This window comes from Salmo salar, chromosome 29 (genome assembly GCF_965601325.2).
Source record: "Salmo salar chromosome 29, fSalSal1, whole genome shotgun sequence".
Classification (NCBI taxonomy): Eukaryota; Metazoa; Chordata; class Actinopteri; order Salmoniformes; family Salmonidae; genus Salmo; species Salmo salar.
The window spans coordinates 27,758,133-27,777,730 of NC_138319.1; the positions used below are offsets into that span (position 1 = coordinate 27,758,133).

The following is a 19,598-nucleotide window of genomic DNA, read 5'->3' on the forward strand; positions in this document are numbered from 1 at the left end:
ATATCAAGAGGAAGTAGATATTTTTCCATCTATATATTTGACACCAGAGTGAGCTTGAGCCATAATGGAAGCAGTTGCAGCGTTGTGAGTCCCGAGTCTCGCGATCTGCAAAACTCGGATTGAATGAAGTCAGCTGATCATTTGCTGTCGTATCGCCACTCACGTCTTCCCTAGGCAGAGGATCAAGACGCTGGACCGTTTAATTTCTGAAGGTAGCTATGCCGTTTTATTATCATCAAGTTAGCTTAAATGCACTGTCTATATTATGTGATTTTTCATAATTCTTTCGAAATGCATCAAAATGGCACAGCCAGCGATTTTGACAGATGACCTAGGCTTAAATAATACGGTCGTTTATCAAAGGATTTTGATAATTAGAACATTTAAATGCATTCATGGTCTTAGTTATTCATTCAAATATAGGACTATTTGAATAAAAAAAAATTACATGGATTTTTATCACCATCAAATTGCAACGCTGGCAATGCGGCTTCTCAAATGTCAGTTGTTGTTGCGCAAAAATGCGTAAACATCGTGCCGCACGTTATGTATTTGTCTCTCAATGTGTTTTTTTTTTATAGCAACAATGCAACTACTTATGTTATTTTCAGTTGCATGGCCATGGATAGATTCGATCATGTAAAAAAAATGTCGACGCTACAGCGCATTGGTGATCATGTGATTATATTGACAAGACACCTTTGGCAATGTAGCCCTTGATCATTACACCTAAATCATTGGACTAAGACGTCATCTGTTAATTAAGAGCCGTGATGCTTGGTTTGACCTTTAACACGCATTGCTTGCGGTACGGGTTTGGAAACTTAAGAACCTTTCATATCGGCGAGAAATAATTGTAAAAAAACAAAATGTTAAATTGATATACACCTTTTTATAGGGTTCCCACAAGCCAATATTTCCGTATTACAATGCTTGTTTATGGAAAACATGGAAGACTGAGTGGACATTTTGTGCTAATTAGCTATACGTGTCTGAACACCTGTGTAAATGGAATACCGACACCACAAACATGTTGTCAAAAAAAAAAATACAGTAGGCTGCAACTGATAAAACCGGTTATAAGTGGACAGTCAGTGTGTATTTTTCGTTTGTGAAATTATTTTGATATGAAAGTAGAGGGATTTATATTTCTTGAACCGCACCGCAATTGAGAATCGATTCACGTTTTAGATGGATTATTTGGCCGTTTTGCCTTCCAGAGCCAATTCACCTATAAACAGAACATGTAAAATCATTGGAGTATAAGCAGTAACGTTAGGCTCCTTTAGTCCATTATTGGGCTACTTTAATCTCAGCTGACTGACCCGCAGACTTTGGGGCAATGCACCTGAGATAAGAAGGAGACTAGTAGCCCTACTACAAACGTTATCAGTTGAAGATGCATGCAGAGAGTGGTATTGTAAATCAAAGACAAATCACATTATAGTCAAGCGGCCCTATTCCATTGGTTTGTCCCTAGTGACATAGGCTAGTGTGACAGTGTCACATGAGGATGATTCTGTTTGACTACGGAAGAGGAAGAATCATTCAATGCATTTAGCACAAGCGCGTTAGGACCCTGTGTACCTGCCACAGCCCCACCACATCCTCACTTGGATGTTGCATTTCCCATCAGAAGTGTCTGCTTATAGGGTAGGGCCTGTTTTGGTGAATCTCAATAATGTTAGTTCACATCCTCTTCCCTTCTCCTTCATCTGCACTGATCTGAGAAGTAAGGATAGGTTAAATCACTGTTTCCCAAATGGTGTCATTGGGACCCCAAGGGGTGCACGTTTTGGTTTTTGCCCTAACACTACACAGCTGTTTCAAATGGTCAAAGCTTGATGATTAGTTGATTATTTGAATCAGCTGTGTAGTGCTATGGCAAAAATCAAAATGTGTGTCCCGAGGACAGAGTTTGGGAAACCCTAAGTTAAAGCAATATTGTGAAATCCCACCGATTGATTTTCTTTCACCTGTATAGTGCTGTGTCTAATGAAGGACACAAGACAAGGAAGGGGAAAGGAAGCTACAGGATATTCAGAATAAGATCTACCCTTTGTGTCTTCTATCTTTGATAACAAAGAACAGCTAGTTAAAAAGAACAGCTAGTTAAAAAGAACAGCTAGTTAAAAATAGGTTTAATAGGTTTTCCCTAAGTGTTGATTCAGGACCAGTTTTAGTTGCAGCTCTTTGGCTCAATACTAGTGTAACAGTGTAGGTTCCGTCCCTCTCTTCGCCCCAACCCGGGCTTGAACCAGGGACCCTTGCACACATCAACAACTGACACCCCACGAAGCATCGTTACCCATCGCGCCACAAAACCCGCGGCCCTTGCAACGCAAGGGGAAACCCTACTTCAAGTCTCAGAGCGAGTGACGTCACTGATTGAAATGCTATTAGCGCGCACCACCGCTAACTAACTAGCCATTTCACATCGGTTACATTCACCCCCTCTTTTGACCTCCTCCTTTTCCGCAGCAACCAATGATCCGGGTCACGGCACCAATGTAACAGTGTAGGTTCCGTCCCTCTCTTCGCCCCAACCCGGGCTCGAACCAGGGACCCTTGCACACATCAACAACTGACACCCACCGAAGCATCGTTACCCATCGCACCACAAAAGCCACCGTCCTTGCAACGCAAGGGGACACCCTACTTCCAGTCTCAGAGCGAGTGACGTCACTGATTGAAACGCTATTAGCGCGCACCACCGCTAACTAACTAGCCATTTCACATCGGTTACACTAGGACTGAGAAAGGTTAACTATTTTATCTTGTTATCAAATTGTATTTCTCCTATGCTCACAAAAACTACAGGTGTAGACTAACAGCTTACTTACGGGCCTTTCCCAACAATGCAGAGAAAGAAAATAGAAAAGTAAGAATAAATACAAATGAGTAACGATAACTTGGCTATATACACAGGGTACCAGTACCAAGGTGTTCTGCAGGGGTAAGAGAGAATTGAGGTAGATATGCACATATAATTAAACAATAAGCAACACGGGAGTGTGGTATATGGCCAATATACCACCGCTAAGGGCTGTTCTTAGACAAGATGCATCATGGAGTGCCTGGATACAGCCCTTAGCCGTGGCATATTGGCCATGTACCACAAACCCCAGAGGTGACTTACTGCTATTATAAACTAGTTACCAATGTAATTAGAGCAGTACAAATAAATGCTTTGTCATACCCGTGGTATATGGTCTGATATACCACGGCTGTCAGCCAATCAGAATTCCGGGCTCTAACCACACAGTTTATAACTACAGTACCAGTCAAAATTTGGGACACACCTACTCATAAAAGGGTTTTTCTTTATTTTGACTATTTTCTATATTGTAGAATAATAGTGAAGACATCAAAACTATGAAATTACATATATGGAATCATCTAGTAAGCAAAAAAGTGTTAAACAAATCAAAATATTTTATAGTTGAGATTCTTTAAAGTAGCCACCCTTTGCCTTGATGACAGCTTTGCACACTCTTGGCATTCCCTCAACCAGCTTCATGAGGTAGTCACCTGGAATCCATTTCAATTACCTTGTCACAACACAACTGATTGGCTCAAACGCATGAAGAAGGAAAGAAATTCAAAACATTTTCTTTTAAAAAGGCACACCTGTTAATTGAAATGCATTCCAGGTGACTACCTCATGAAGCTGGTTGAGAGAATGCCAATTGTGTGCAAAGCTGTCATTAAGGGTGGCTACTTTGAAGAATCTCAAATATAAAATATATTTTGATTTGTTAAGCACTTTTTTGGTTACTACATGATTCCATATGTGTTATTTCATAGTTTTGATGTCTTCACTATTATTCTACAATGTAGAAAATAGTAAAAGTAGAGAAAAACCCTGGAATGAGAAGGTGTCCAAACTTTTGACTGGTTGTGTATATTTTTTAGTTTTGGGTCAAAAAAGACTGTTAAAATCACAATGAATTCAGCAAAAAAAGAGTTTAATTTAGAAAATCTGTTACCAAGTATTGCCACATGTAAACAAGGAGACATATATGTGATCGTGTCTCAATGTAATCAACGTATGAAATTATTTATATTTTCAAATAGAACCTCTTTTTGGGCAAACTTGTGGTCAATTTGCAGTGTACAAATTATTCTAATTATGTTCTACCCCTGCCCTAGAACCTCGGCCTGTACTGTAGGCCTTCTCCCTCTCTTCAGTGCTTGCCTTCCTGATTCTGCCCTTCAGAATCACTGGTAGCCAGGGGAAGGGTGGTTGTTGGTGAATGTGTGAATCCATTATCAATTTGGGATGCACTTACTTAGTAAATTAGCACTATTTCATGACATTTGAACAGGAAGTTAAATGTGAGCCGTTGGGTTTACAGGATTATGCAACATCTTGCAACCAGCACTCGTTCTAGTTTCATTATGAGACAGATTATGCTGAATGGGACATTATTTTATTAGGCTAAAGCTCCTTTGTTTGGTCACTGGTTACCCTCACTGGAGAGACATTCCTGAGTACGGATCATTTACATTTTAACACTGCAGTGCTCAGTGAGTGTATCCTTGATAAAAGGATTCCATACGTCACATGACTGGTGTCATATGATGTGGCTGAGTCCATAGAAATGTGATGCATGTCTGGGTTTTACCCTCTGACTGTACTTCCACAACCATTAGTGTGGAAGTACTTTTTCCCCCCAATAAAGGTAGGGACTTTGGGGAGAGTAAACTGATCCCTGATCTGTTTTTAAGGGCAACTTCAGCCTGCATCGTACCAGAGATTGCTGAGCTTGGTAGGTGGCTGCCCTGAGGCATGGCAGTATGCTCACTGTTGTGTCAAGGGATATGGATTTAATCCTCTAGCTTTTTAAATACCAGAGTGTTGTGAATCACTGTGTCTGAATCTCATACAATTCACAAAGACACTAATTTAGTTGACTTCCCAATCCTACCCCACACTAGGATTTTCCACTTCCTCAAACGGCCCATATAACTCAGCCAGCCATGTTCCACAGTCATGTGACGCTTCATGCATATATTCCACCCTATGAGTCTCTATGCCAAAATCACAATGGAAATGATTGAATTCTGTCCAAGTGTGAGTCTGTCAGTGTGTGTATACAGTGTCTGTCCTGTTTTACAGTAAGTATTTTGCTCCTGATAGGATCCAGAGGGAATAAAACATTCTCTCCCTAGAGAGAGAGAGATGTCGTGACGTTGGGCTCTAGTCGCTGGGATATCACCATGGTCACGGTTCAGAAAAGGGGTGATATTGTCATGGTAACATAAGAGGGACAGGGATCTGTGTGTACAGGCTGTTTCCCGATAGTGTGCTTGCTATATGTTTGCGAGTCCCTCTCACCATTGTAGAAAGCTTCATTTTTAAGCCTATGTGTGGGCGGGAATTTGTCTGTGTGAAATCATCATTTAGTAATTGGCCTACTCTGTTAGTGTATGTTTTTAGTGTTGGGGAGGGTTAACAAGCTGCTTTGAACAGATTCAGAATGGATGGGTGGGTGGATTTTGAGTTGGATGAGAAGCCCATTGACCTTCTAATGACTGGGTCAATAGTGTCCCAGCCAGGACTATAACTCACTATGGTCTGGGATGCAGTCAGCTATAACACGAATCAATACAGCTGTATATACGGTGAGCTCCATACTGGGACAGTAACCACGTTTCCATCCATAGTGTTTTATGCAAGTAAAGTCATACCATAACAAAATAAATCGTAACAGCTGTGATGGAAACAGGTAGTTTCGGTACAATTTTTATTAACGCCGAAAGACTTTGTTTGTTCAAGATGGTGAGGTGTTTTTGTGTCTGTAAAATGTATGTTTCGGGACATGGAGGTGGAAACTACTTTATGCGCCAGACGTATAGAGTTACACAGAGGCTGGGTCCTGTTATTGTTCTTGATATAATATGCATCATATCGAAGTACCTTTGGAGTCACACGACTCGGAAAACTATGCAGTTTATTAGACTACAGATGAAATAAGTTCTGATTCATTTCAGAGTGGTGAAAGTGCACGGTAATGAGCTTGACGCTGCTTTCCAATAAATATCCAGGGTCTTATTCTGGTGAGATGATGATCTATGCTTGACTGCTGTTTGACTAATAGAAATCCATAATAATCTCATGGTGTAGACTAGACAACCCTCACAGCCTACCTGCACTGTATCTGTGAGCTGTTGGCTAGAGCGCAGGTGCCAAGACCAGAGTAGGCACATTTACTATTTAACACAACAGTTTTTGTGACAAAACTATCGCTAGAGTTGAACATGCGATGGAAACACATTGAACTTCAGATTTTTATTTGATAAATGAAAACCTAAGCGAAAAAGTACATTTTGTGTGCACTACGTCATCACGCACTGATGTTTATCCGCAAGAAGTCAATTTGGTGGAAATATACCACTGGTGGGAAAATGCGCATGTTTTCTTTATACGGATTCTATAATATTCCCATGAAAATCTGTCGCCAATTGGATGGAAACCTAGCTAGTGACAAATGTTTTGTCTCTGTACTACAGCACTTTGGATTTTAAATGATACAATGACTATGAGTTTAAAATGCAGACTGTCAGCTTTAATTTGAGGGTATTTTCATCCATATCAGTGAACCATTTAGAAAATCTATTTGTTTTCAATAAACATTGGAGACTAAAATATAGTTTACATGTTGTCAACAATCTAAGCCAACCCATCTGTTTTTCCCATAGTTGCTCACACAATGGTTTTGTTGCTGAATAACCAACCCGTCAGTGGTGCTCTGTGGACTGTGCACCACTCTTTCTCTCTTCTCGCTCCCTTTATCACTGTCATTCACACACTCACTCCATTCTTTCTTTCTCTCAGATCTAGCCTGTCAGGATGGACCTGTCCAAGCTGCCTAAGATCCGGGATGAGGAGAAAGAGAGCGAGTTTGGATATGTCCATGGAGTCTCCGGCCCAGGTCACTATCTCACATACACATTCACCTATGTCTCATGTGCCTCTGTTTAGGCTCTAAAGGTTTTAGGCTAGCTGAAGAAGGGATGCTTTGGTAATAGCCTCAGCTATGCCTAGTTAAAGGTTAAATGGAAGAAAAAAAAGCTATCCCTCTGGTAGTAAGCTAGGCGATAGGAGGCTTGGCTTGGCACTAATCTGTTTACACCAATCTGGCGTGGAGTTTTGACTAGAGATCCGTCTCGCTTGCATGGTGTGTGACCTCTGACCTGTGTTGTCCCCTGGCTGTGCTGCAGTGGTGACGGCCACTGCTATGGCGGGAGCGGCCATGTATGAGCTGGTGCGTGTGGGCCACAGTGAGCTGGTGGGAGAGATCATCAGGCTGGAGGGAGACATGGCCACCATCCAGGTCTACGAGGAGACATGTATCCTTACGGGTTATACTGTTACTGCACCTGACTGGTTGTATCCCAAATGGAATCCTATTCCCTACATAGGGCACTACTTTTGACCAGAGAAATATGGGCCCTGGTTAAAAGAAGTGCACTGTAAAGTTAATAGGGGTTTCATTTGGGATGCAAGCTTTACTGTACCTGACTGTCAGTGTTCTCCTGGTACATACAGTGCTATGCCTGTGTGTACATGACTGCACCTGTCTGTCAGGGGTTGGAACCAAAAGTTATTTTCTGATCGCTTTTTTCCTGAACAGAACCACCATTTTTTTTCCTTTTCCTGATCAAATCAAATTTCAAATCAAATGTATTTATATTTCCCTTCTTACATCAGCTGATATCTCAAAGTGCTGTACAGAAACCCAGCCTAAATCCCCAAACAGCAAGTAATGCAGGTGTAGAAGCAAAATACATTTCTGAATCAGTTAGAACCAAAACAAAAGTACCGGTTTACATCGTTCCTTCCTTTACTGTGATATAAAATTAACAAATTAGCCTCCTTCTATACGCCTATATCTGTATAGCAGACAAGGTGTTCTAGCCATCTGACCTAATGAAATGCGTGTCGTAGCATGCTGAGGGAGAGATTTTGCATATCCTACACATCGAAACACATTGTTTGGCCAATATCCCTTGTTTATTGATGGTGCTGGCTGCGCCAGGTTCAATCTGAATGTATATGGATGTTTTTTCAAATTTTCCTAATGGAAACCCTGGTACACACATACTTGCAAAAATCTTCTAGTGGGTAGACACTGGAATAGGTTTGAGGGTGAGGGCTTTGCAGAGGTGCTTTACAGAGTTTTTAGTGGGAACAGAAGAAAAATATACCCTGAATGTAAAAAAAACATTATTAATCGGTTGCCATGATTATAAAATAACAGTTCTGTTCCTGGAACATTATAGATCACTTTCATTCGCAGTTCTGATTCTGTTCCTTAAAATTTAGTTATTTTCGGGTCTTTGGTTTGGTTCCCTGAACCAGTTCCAACCGCCATGGTGTGTGTGTGTGTGTGTGTGTGTGTGTGTGTGTGTGTGTGTGTGTGTGTATACACACTTACTATATATTTATACAATCACCTTAGTGTTCATTACCGAACACATTTCTACGGTACATACACACTCAGTCTTCTACACTGTACTGAAACACACACACACACACACACACACACACACACACACACACACACACACACACACACACACACACACTGTGAGTATGTTCCTGAGCATTGTCACAGCGGGTGTGTCCGTTGGGGACCCAGTGCTGCGGACAGGGAAGCCTCTGTCAGTGGAGCTGGGCCCAGGCATCATGGGCTCCATCTTTGATGGTATCCAGCGCCCCCTGAAGGACATCAACGACCTAACACAGAGCATCTACATCCCCCGCGGAGTCAATATCGGAGCCCTCAACCGAGACCTGAAATGGGAGTTCTCCCCCGTCAAGAGCTTACGGGTGGGTGTGTCCTACTACTCTGAGGAAAGTGTTTGCGTGGTTTACTCGATGCGCTACACTATCCACAATTTCAAGTCTCCTTAGACCACATACTGAACTGTACATTTAAAGCTAGAATCCTTAATTGAAACAATAACAAAGCGGTAACCCCGCCTCTGTTTTGGGAGTAAGATGAGCAATGGACCTGGAGAATTTTCAAAAATGTAACCTTTATTTAACTAGGCAAGTCAGTTAAGAACAAATTCTTATTTACAACGACAGCCTATACCGGCCAAACCCGGACGACGCTGGGCCAATTGTGTGCCGCCCTATGGGACTCCCAATCATGGCCGGTTGTGATACAGCCTGGATTCGAACCAGGGTGTCTGTAGTGACGCCTCTAGCACTGAGATCCAGTGCCTTAGACCGCTGCGCCACTCGGGAACCACAGTGAAAGTCATAGACTGAGCTATGGATGCAAGTACTGACCATCCATGATATCAAAATGGTAGTTTTAACCATGTTTTGAGGCTATCCAGTGTTTGTTTACATTGTTTACGAACATTGGGGTAAATCAAGCTTATATTTTGGGTTCTGATGGGGTACGACAGTTGAACTAAGCTCACAAATCATTAGAAGTTATATTCTTCATGAATCAGTGGGTATCTATCGTTAATCTATAAATCCAAAAATGTATGTAGCAACTAAGGATTCTAGCTTTCATGTTAAAGTTTGAATTGATAACCATTAACCCCCCCCCCCCCTCTTAGGTGGGCAGTCACATCACAGGGGGTGATATCTACGGGATGGTGTTTGAGAACTCCCTCATCAAGCACAAGATCATGCTGCCCCCGAGGAACAGAGGAACCGTCACCTATGTGGCTCCCCCTGGAAACTATGACGTCTCGGTTAGTTCCACCACCCAACCTTGTCTAAATCCATAGTAATACATGTGGGGTCATTTATGTATTAAGACTGTGTGTTTCAGGACGTGGTGTTGGAGCTGGAGTTTGAGGGTATGAAGGAAAAGTTCACCATGGTCCAAGTCTGGCCAGTGCGACAGATTCGTCCGGTCACAGAGAAGCTACCTGCCAATCACCCACTGCTGACCGGACAGAGAGTACTGGACGCCCTCTTCCCGTGAGTCCCCTTTCTCTTACCCCACTTTTCCATCTATCCTTCCTTCACCTTTCTCCATCTCTCTGCTTCAGGGAATCCCTCTTAGCATTCTCCCCATTTTCCCTCTTTTCTTCAAGGACACTATCAGAATGTCTTTCTGTCCATCTGTCTTCAATGTTCTACTACAAGGAAGCTGAATTAGAAAGTGTTCTCTGAATCTGCCAATATACTCAACCTCTGCTTCCATCTCCCTGCCCCCGGTTTGTTCTGTCTGTCTCTGTGTCCAGGTGTGTCCAGGGAGGAACCACAGCCATCCCCGGAGCCTTTGGCTGTGGTAAAACGGTCATCTCCCAGTCCCTGTCAAAGTACTCCAACAGTGATGTCATTGTCTACGTAGGCTGCGGGGAGCGTGGGAACGAGATGTCAGAAGTTCTGCGAGATTTCCCCGAGGTGGGTGGTGTTACAGTGCATTCGGAAAGTATTCAGAACAACTTGACTTTTTCCACATTTTGTTACGTTACAGGCTTACTCTAAAATGGATGAAACTCCTTTTTTCCTCATCAATCTACACACAATACCCCATAATGACGAAGCAAAAATAGGTTTTTAGACATTTTTGCAGATGTATAAAAAAAAAAAAAAAATGATATCACATTTACATAAGTATTCAGACCCTTTACTCAGTACTTTGTTGAAGCACTTTTGGCAGCAATTACAGCCTTGAGTCTTCTTGGGTGTGACGCTATAATCTTGGCACACCTGTATTTGGGGAGTTTCTCCCATTCTTCTCTGCAGATCCTCTCAAGCTGTCAGGTTGGATGGGGAGTGTTGCTGCACAGCTATTTTCAGGTCTCTCCAGAGATGTTAGATTGGGTTCAAGTCCTGGCTCCGGCTGGGACACACAAGGACATTCAGAGACTTGTCCCGAAGCCACTCCTGCGTTGTCTTGGCTGTGTGCATAGGGTCATTTTCCTGTTGGAAGGTGAACCTTCGCCCCAGTCTGAGGTCCTGAGAGCTCTGGAGCAGGTTTTCATCAAGGATCTCTCTGTACTTTGCTCTGTTCATCTTTGCCTCGGTCCTGACTGGTCTCCCAGTCCCTGCCACTGAAAAACATCCTCACGGCATCATGCTGCCACCACCATGCTTCACTGTGGGGATGGTGCCAGGTTTCCTCCAGACGTGACTCTTGGCATTTAGGCCAAAGAGTTAAATCTTTGTTTCATCAGACCAGATCATTTTGTTTCTCATGGTCTAAGACTCCTTTAGGTGCCTTTTGGCAAACTCCAAGCGGGCTGTCATGTGCCTTTTACTGAGGAATGGCTTCTGTCTGGCCAATCTACCATAAAGGCCTAATTGGTAGACTGCTGCAGAGATAGAAGAAACTTCCATATGTACAACTATCTCTACAGAGGAACCCTAGAACTCTGTCAGAGTGACCATTCGGTTCTTGGTCACCTCCCTGATTTCTCAGTTTTGCCGGGCGGCTAGCTCTTGGAAGAGTCTTTGTGGTTCCAAACTTCTTCCATTTAAGAATGATGGAGGCCACTGTGTTCTTGGGGACCTTCAATGCTGCAGAAATGTTTTTGGTACCCTTCCCCAGATCTGTGCCTTGATACAATCCTGTCTCGGAGCGCTACGGACAATTCCTTCGACCTCATGGCTTGGTTTTTGCTCTGAAATGCACTTTCAACTGTGGGATCTTATATAGACAGGTGTGTGTGCCTTTCCAAATCATGTTGTAGAAAGTCTCATAGCAAAGGTCTCAATCCTTATGTAAATGGTATTTCTTTTTATTTTATTTTTCTATACATTTGTAAACATTTCTAAACTGTTTTTGCTTTGTCATTGTGGGGTGTTGTGTGTAGATTGATGAGGAAAAACATTGATTAAATTAATTTTAGAATAAGGCTGTAAAGTAACAAAATGTGGAAAAGGTCAAGGGGTCTGAATACTTTCCGAATGCGCTGTATGTCATTAGATTATCATGATCATCATCATTAGCGTTAGCCTTTTTCTTATTGAAGGTCAGGATGATTGACAGTGTGTCTGTCTAATAGCTGACCATGGAGGTGGATGGGAAGACTGAGAGCATCATGAAGAGAACAGCGCTGGTCGCCAACACCTCCAACATGCCTGTGGCTGCTAGAGAGGCCTCTATCTACACAGGTAGGAACCAATCACAGGGCCCAGAGCATAACACAGCAAACCTCCCAGCCAATGACAGGTCTGAGACCACAACATGGAGCACACCCCCTAACCAATCACCTACTTGTCCTCTGTGTGTGTGTCTGCAGGGATCACGCTGTCTGAGTACTTCAGGGACATGGGCTACAATGTTAGCATGATGGCTGACTCCACCTCTCGATGGGCCGAGGCTCTCAGGGAGATCTCTGGTCGACTGGCTGAGATGCCCGCTGGTGAGTGGCAGCTGGTAACACCCAAAATACAAAATAGTTGCCTTTTTAATGCAATGTATAGGACATCTTCTAGGGCTAGTGGGGTGAATTTGGTTTAAATCAGTTATTTGGAACATATCAAGTAAGGTCTGTTTTGTCTCCACAGACAGTGGTTACCCAGCCTACTTGGGTGCCCGTCTGGCGTCATTCTACGAGCGTGCTGGCAGAGTGAAGTGTCTTGGCAACCCAGAGAGAGAGGGCAGCGTCAGCATTGTGGGGGCGTGAGTACAGTTACATCTCTTCACCACACGGGGGAGCCCTTGTTCCTCCTCTCAGCTCTCCAGTAGACCTCAGAAACCTGCCAACACAATCAAGCCACACTGAAATAGGCGGAAGTGGAGTGCTTCTTCTAACGTTATAACCACGTTACCAATGTTCTGTTTCATTTCCACAGTGTGTCTCCCCCTGGTGGCGACTTCTCTGATCCTGTGACATCAGCTACCCTGGGAATCGTGCAGGTAACTGTGGATAGGGCCTGTTTCTGTCTGGCTCTGATAGAACACACTTACACCATTATTTAACTAGGCAAGTCAGTTAAGAACACATTCTTATTTACAATGACGGCCTACCGAAAGGCAAAAGGCCTCCTGCGGCCACGGGGACCTGGGATTAAAATAAATAAATACAATATAAATATAGGACAAAACACACATCACAACAAGTTAGACAACACTACATAAAGAGAGACCTAAGACAACAACATAGCAAGGCATCAACACATGACAACATAGCATAGTAGCAACACAACATAACAACAACAACATGGTAGAGGCACAAAACATGGTACAAACATTATTGGGCACAGACAACAGTACAAAGGGCAAGAAGGTAGAGACAATAATACATCACACAAAGCAGCCACAGCTGTCAGTAAGAGTGTCCATGATAAGGTCTTTGAATAAAGATATTGAGATAAAACTGCCCAGTTTGAGTGTTTGTTGCAGCTCGTTCCAGTCGCTAGCTGCAGCGAACTGAAAAGAGGAGAGACCCATGGATGTGTGTGCTTTGGGGACCTTTAACAGAATGTGACTCAGAACGGGTGTTGTATGTGGAGGATGAGGGCTGCAGTAGATATCTCAGATAGGGGGAGAGTGAGGCCTAAGAGGGTTTTATAATTAAGCATCAACCAGTGGGTCTTGCGACGGGTATACAGAGATGACCCGTTTACAGAGGAGTATAGAGTGCAGTAATGTGTCCTCAAAGGAGCATTGGTGGCAAATCTGATGGCCTAATGGTAAAGAACATCTAGCCGCTCGAGAGCACCCTTACCTCGAGAGCACCCTTAAATGATGTCTCTGTAATCTAGCATGGGTAGGATGGTCATCTGAATCAGGGTTAGTTTGGCAGCTGGGGTGAAAGAGGAGCGATTACGATAGAGGAAACCAAGTCTAGATTTAACTTTAGCCTGCAGCTTTGATATGTGCTGAGAGAAAGACAGTGCACCATCTAGCCATACTCCCAAGTTTCTTGTATGAGGTGACTACCTCAAGCTCTAAACCCTCAGAGGTAGTAATCACACCTGTGGGAGGAGGGTCATTCTACTTACCTAACCACATAACCTTGTTCTGAACACCTCCAAAACAAAGGTCAAGGTTAGAGAAAGCTTGTTGGACATTAAGAAAGCTTTACATTTATGTCATTTAGCAGACGCTCTTATCCAGAGCGACCTACAAATTGGTGCATTCACCTTATGATATCCAGTGGAACAACCACTTTACAATAGTACATCTATATATATCTTTTTTTGGGGGGGGGGGGGGGGGGGTGGTTAGAAGGATTACTTTATCCTATCCCAGGTATTCCTTAAAGAGGTGGGGTTTCAGGTGTCTCCGGAAGGTGGTGATTGACTCCGCTGTCCTGGCGTCGTGAGGGAGCTTGTTCCACCATTGGGGTGCCAGAGCAGCGAACAGTTTTGACTGGGCTGAGCGGGAACTGTGCTTCCGCAGAGGTAGGGAGGCGAGCAGGCCAGAGGTGGATGAACGCAGTGCCCTTCTTTGGGTGTAGGGACTGATCAGAGCCTGAAGGTACGGAGGTGCCGTTCCCCTCACAGCTCCGTAGGCAAGCACCATGGTCTTGTAGCAGATGCGAGCTTCTACTGGAAGCCAGTGGAGTGTGCGGAGGAGCGGGGTGACGTGAGAGAACTTGGGAAGGTTGAACACCAGACGGGCTGCGGCGTTCTGGATGAGTTGTAGGGGTTTAATGGCACAGGCAGGGAGCCCCGCCAACAGCGAGTTGCAGTAATCCAGACGGGAGATGACAAGTGCCTGGATTAGGACCTGCGCCGCTTCCTGTGTAAGGCAGGGTCGTACTCTGCGAATGTTGTAGAGCATGAACCTACAGGATCGGGTCACCGCCTTGATGTTAGCGGAGAACGACAGGGTGTTGTCCAGGATCATGCCAAGGCTCTTAGCACTCTGGGAGGAGGACACAATGGAGTTGTCAACCGTGATGGCGAGATCATGGAACGGGCAGTCCTTCCCCGGGAGGAAGAGCAGCTCCGTCTTGCCGAGGTTCAGCTTGAGGTGGTGATCCGTCATCCACACTGATGTCTGCTTTGTTGTAGAGCATTTAACACAAAATCCGGGAAGGGGCCAGCTGAGTATAAGACTGTATCATCAGCATATAAATGGATGAGAGAGCTTCCGACTGCCTGAGCTATGTTGTTGATGTAAATTCAGAAGAGCGTGGGGCCTAGGCTTGAGCCTTGGGGTACTCCCTTGGTGACAGGCAGTGGCTGAGACGGCAGATTTTCTGACTTTATACACTGTACTCTTTGAGAGAGGTAGTTAGCAAACCAGCCGAAAGACCCCTCAGAGACACCAATACTCCTTAGCCAGGTCCACAAGAATGGAATGGTCTACCGTATCAAAAGCTTTGGCCAAGTTGATAAAAATAGCAGCACAATATTGCTTATAATCAAGGGCAATGGTGACATCATTTAGGACCTTTAAGGTTGCAGTGGCACATCCATAACCTGAGTGGAACCAGATTGCGTACCAGAGAGAATACTATAGACATCAAGAAAGCCAGTCAGTTGATTATTGACAAGTTTTTTTCCAACACTTTTGATAAACAGGGCAAAATAGAAATAGGCCTATAACAATTAGGATCAGCTTGATCTCCTCCTTTAAATAAAGGACGAACCGTGGCTGCCTTCTAAGCAATGGGAACCTCTCCAGAAAGGAGAGACGGGCTTGGCGATGATAGGGGCAGCAACCTTAAAGAATACGTTTTTGGGGGGTAAAGTTTAAGGAGCTCCTTTAGCACCTCGGACTCAGTGACCACCTGCAGGGAGAAACTTTGTAGCAGGGCAGGAGAAAAAAAAGGGAGAAGCGTCGGGGATAGTTGCATTAGAAGGGGTGGGAGATGAGGAAATGTTGGATGGGCAAGGAGGTATGTCTGAGTCAAATAGGAATCCTGACTTCAGGAAGTGGTGCCTTAAAGATCTCAGCCATGTGCTTCTTGTCAGTAACAACCACATCATCAACATTAAGGGACATGGGCAGCTGTGAGGAGGAGGGTTTATTCTCCAGGTCTTTAACCGTTTTCCAGAACTTCAAGGGGTTAGACCCACAGAGAAACTGTTCCATAAAGTAACTAACTTTGGCCTTCCGGATAGCCTGAGTGCACTTATTTCTCATTTGCCTGAATGATAGCCAGTCAGCCTGAGTATGCGTGTGCCGAGCCTTTCGCCAAATGCAATTCTTGAGGTGGAGTAACTCTGCAAGATCACGGTCGAACCAGGGGCTGAACCTGTTTTTAATTCTAATTTTCTTTATGGGGGCGTGTTTGTTAACAATACCACAGAAAATATCAAAAAAGAAGGTCCAAGCGTCTTCGACAGAGGGGATCAAGCTGATTCCATACCATTTTAGAGAGGCCAGTTCATGAAGGAAGGCTTGCTCATTCAAGGACAGGTCGTTTCACTGAGCAGCCATTACGAACACAGGCTGTAAAACAGTGATCACTAAGGTCATTACACTCATCCATATGAAGCAAAGAAATAAAGACAAGCTTTAGGGACTCAATTATCAATCCTTGGGTACGCTCCTGATGCTGATGCCTGTCAGATCTGACAACGCCTGGATAGGTATTTTACGTATCAGCTAACCACATCATATGTTATAGCAATCTGTCAGTCTGACACAATCAATGACGTGGCACACAACCATTGGTTGGTTCATGCAACGTCTGAGCAGGGGAATGCAACTCTTCATCCTCTTTTTCCCTCCCTCTCTCCCTGCCTTCATCCTCTCTCCCTCTTTCTCTCTGCCCACTCACTCTTTCTCTCCCCCTTTCTCTCTCTCTCTCTCTCCCCCTCTATCCTTCCCTCTCTCAGGTGTTCTGGGGTCTGGATAAGAAGCTGGCCCAGAGGAAGCACTTCCCGTCAGTCAACTGGCTGATCAGCTACAGTAAGTACACGCGGGCCCTAGACGAGTACTACGACAAGCACTTCCCTGAGTTCGTCCCACTGCGCACCAAGGCCAAAGAGATCCTGCAGGAGGAGGAGGACCTGGCTGAGATCGTACAGCTGGTCGGCAAGGTGAGGGGCAACTGAGGGGAGGGGGAAGAAAGAAGGTGGGGACAATATTGGGCTGCATCTCTATAGTCTGAGGTTTTATCTCCATGCCTCCTCTGCTTCATAATATTGAGATTGTCCTGGTTGTCATGGTGACAGGCATCGCTGGCCGAAACTGATAAGATCACCCTGGAGGTGGCCAAGCTCCTCAAGGATGACTTCCTGCAACAGAATGGTTACACCCCCTACGACAGGTAAAACACTCACTCACTCAAACGCACTTACTCTCACTGACCTACTCATATATTTCTGAGTAATACTGAAAGATTGACTGTGAAGTCATTCCAACTGTAACTCCCTGACCTCTCCCTGCAGGTTTTGTCCCTTCTATAAGACGGTAGGCATCCTGTCCAACATCATAGCGTTCTACGACATGGCGAGGCACGCGGTGGAGACCACAGCTCAGAGCGACAACAAGATCACCTGGTCCATGATCCGAGAACACCTGGGAGAGATCCTCTACAGACTCAGCTCCATGAAGTTCAAGGTACATCTGCTGTCTGACTGTTTCTCGTTTGTCTTTCTCTGTGTGTGTGTGTGTATTCCCTATATCTCTCTCTCTCTGTATTTCTATGCTGTCTCTGAGTGTTTCTCTTACTATTTGTCTGTATCACGATCTGTTTGTGTGTCTGTGTAACTCTATATGTCTGGTCTGTTTCAGGACCCAGTGAAGGAGGGAGAGGCCAAGATCAAGTCTGACTATGCCCAACTGCTGGAGGACATGCAGAACTCCTTCCGTAGCTTGGAGGACTGAGCCTTCACCCTGGACCTTTCACCCCTGACCCCTCACCTGTGACCTCGGGGACAGTGCATGTCTGCCCCCCCCCCCACTCTGTAGCCACCTCCACTGCAGCCTCACATTCCACTGCCTTGTGTTTACACCCAACCTCCTGCCATCAGTTTACTCAACATGTGTATGGGCAAGAAGAGAACAAAATGTACTGTATTCTTGTATTCTGTTTCCTCACACATTCTAAATACCCCAGTATATTTGGCCCAGCATGGTCGAAGATCTGCCCCAACACCTTAATGTGTGTATGTTTACATGTCTGTTTGTGAGACCCCTGCATTGCCCCTCCCTTCCCCCTGTTTATTTTGGACATGGTCTCTGGCCCTAGCTGTGTACCTGAAGACTTCAGTTGATGTAATTATCGTTCATTAGCCCTCTATCTGTACAGAATATTGATGAATATTAACATCAAATACTTAATAAGCAGAGTGACTCTATATTTGTTGCAGGCGTCTGACATGGACAGCGTGTGGTCTGGTTGTTCATATTTACTGATTTATGCTGTGTAGTCTTGTGTACTTGCTGTGTGTGTGTGTGAGAGAGGGGGAGAGAGAGAGAGAGGTGGGCGCTCACCCTGTCCTTTCTACTGCTCATGGGACAAGTCCCAAAGAATAAAAGGCAACAAAACAAAATAGTGGGTATTTATTCTGTGTGTGTTTTTCAGTCATGTCAGTCTTCTCTTCATGTTCTGTGAGTGTAATCAACAGGTTGCTACTAGTGTATGTACTGTACTAACAATAGTAGTGAACATACAGGTGATCATGTTAATAAGTATATACACCACAGGAGGTTGGTGGCATCTTATTAAGGGGAGGATGGGCTCGTGGTAATGGCTGGCGTGGAATGGTATCAAATACAGCAAACACGTGGTTTCCATGGGTTTGATGCCATTCCATTTGCTCCGTTCCAGCCATTGTTGTGAGCCGTCCTCCCCTCACCAGCCTCCACTAGTATATGCAGTCACGTCTGAGTGGGTGTGTGAGAGTGACAAAATAATAATTCTGGTGCTGCTGGTTGGACTAGCCTTGCTACGTGTCTCTAATTCCTGTGTGGAATCTGTGGCGCTCCGCCCTTTAGTTTTGTCTGTGAATGTGCTTATTGGGAGAAGGTTTGTCAGACACAACTAGTGAAACTACACACATACATTCCTCTCCTGGACTAGTTTCAGTGACTGCAGTAATTATTTAAAGTATGTCGCTAGATAGTTTTGATTAGTTACTGAACTGTGATGTTTTTGCAGTACAGCTGTTTTTTAAATCCCTTGGGTGCTCATGCAGGTGATGAAGGCTCAGCCTTAGGTTGGGCAGGTACAATAAATCATATTCTCAGAATTTGCCTGTTTAAAAAATATAATAGCTTGATGTATTGTGTCCTGTGCCTGCCAATGAACATTCTTTGAAATTGGAGTAGAGAGAAGTGATTTGGTAATGCACCTCTAGAACAAGATCTGTGAGGTTGGAACAGAACAGAGAATGATGGCTCTTTTTAGACCTGTTTGACAGCCATCAGTTAAAGTATGCAAATGGTAATGAGCAAAGCATGACCATGGTGACAACTCCTTCAATGTATTTTCCTCTATGGGCTGGGTCAGGTGAAAAATTAATGCTATGTTCACAACCAAGTGGGAAGGTGGTAATTACCAGTTGTGAAGTCATAAATAGAAGTTGGATGCATTCACATTCGTTGAGAAGTGCTGATTGACTAATGGCAAACATTAACCATAAACTAAAAGTACAGCTATCATGCTTGTGAACAAATTACTGTGTTCAAAAACCATTAGTAGATTGCTTTTTATAAGTAATATTTTGTTGCATTTAACTGCTGTAAATGCTGAAA

At 44.1% G+C, this 19,598-nt stretch overlaps 1 protein-coding gene across 1 annotated transcript; it reads left to right on the forward strand.

The window, feature by feature from the left end:
• Positions 1-63: 63 nt before the first annotated feature.
• On the forward strand, positions 64-18,396 carry LOC106590474 (V-type proton ATPase catalytic subunit A). The gene is made up of 15 exons (XM_014181544.3): positions 64-212; positions 6,842-6,938; positions 7,228-7,356; positions 8,625-8,839; positions 9,589-9,726; positions 9,807-9,958; positions 10,225-10,387; positions 11,995-12,103; positions 12,232-12,354; positions 12,500-12,614; positions 12,788-12,851; positions 16,733-16,936; positions 17,072-17,166; positions 17,288-17,459; positions 17,634-18,396. The coding sequence occupies exons 2-15, from the start codon at positions 6,857-6,859 to the stop codon at positions 17,724-17,726; spliced, it is 1,854 nt and encodes a 617-aa protein (XP_014037019.1). The 5' UTR covers positions 64-212; positions 6,842-6,856; the 3' UTR covers positions 17,727-18,396.
• The last annotated feature ends 1,202 nt before the right edge of the window (positions 18,397-19,598 follow it).

Bases quoted from the DNA above. Each gene is read 5' to 3' on its own strand.
- LOC106590474 (XM_014181544.3), top strand. From the start codon at position 6,857: ATGGACCTGTCCAAGCTGCCTAAGATCCGGGATGAGGAGAAAGAGAGC. The intron at 12,615-12,787 runs GTGAGTACAGTT...TCATTTCCACAG, and splicing joins AGCGTCAGCATTGTGGGGGC to TGTGTCTCCCCCTGGTGGCG. The intron at 17,460-17,633 runs GTACATCTGCTG...GGTCTGTTTCAG, and splicing joins TCAGCTCCATGAAGTTCAAG to GACCCAGTGAAGGAGGGAGA.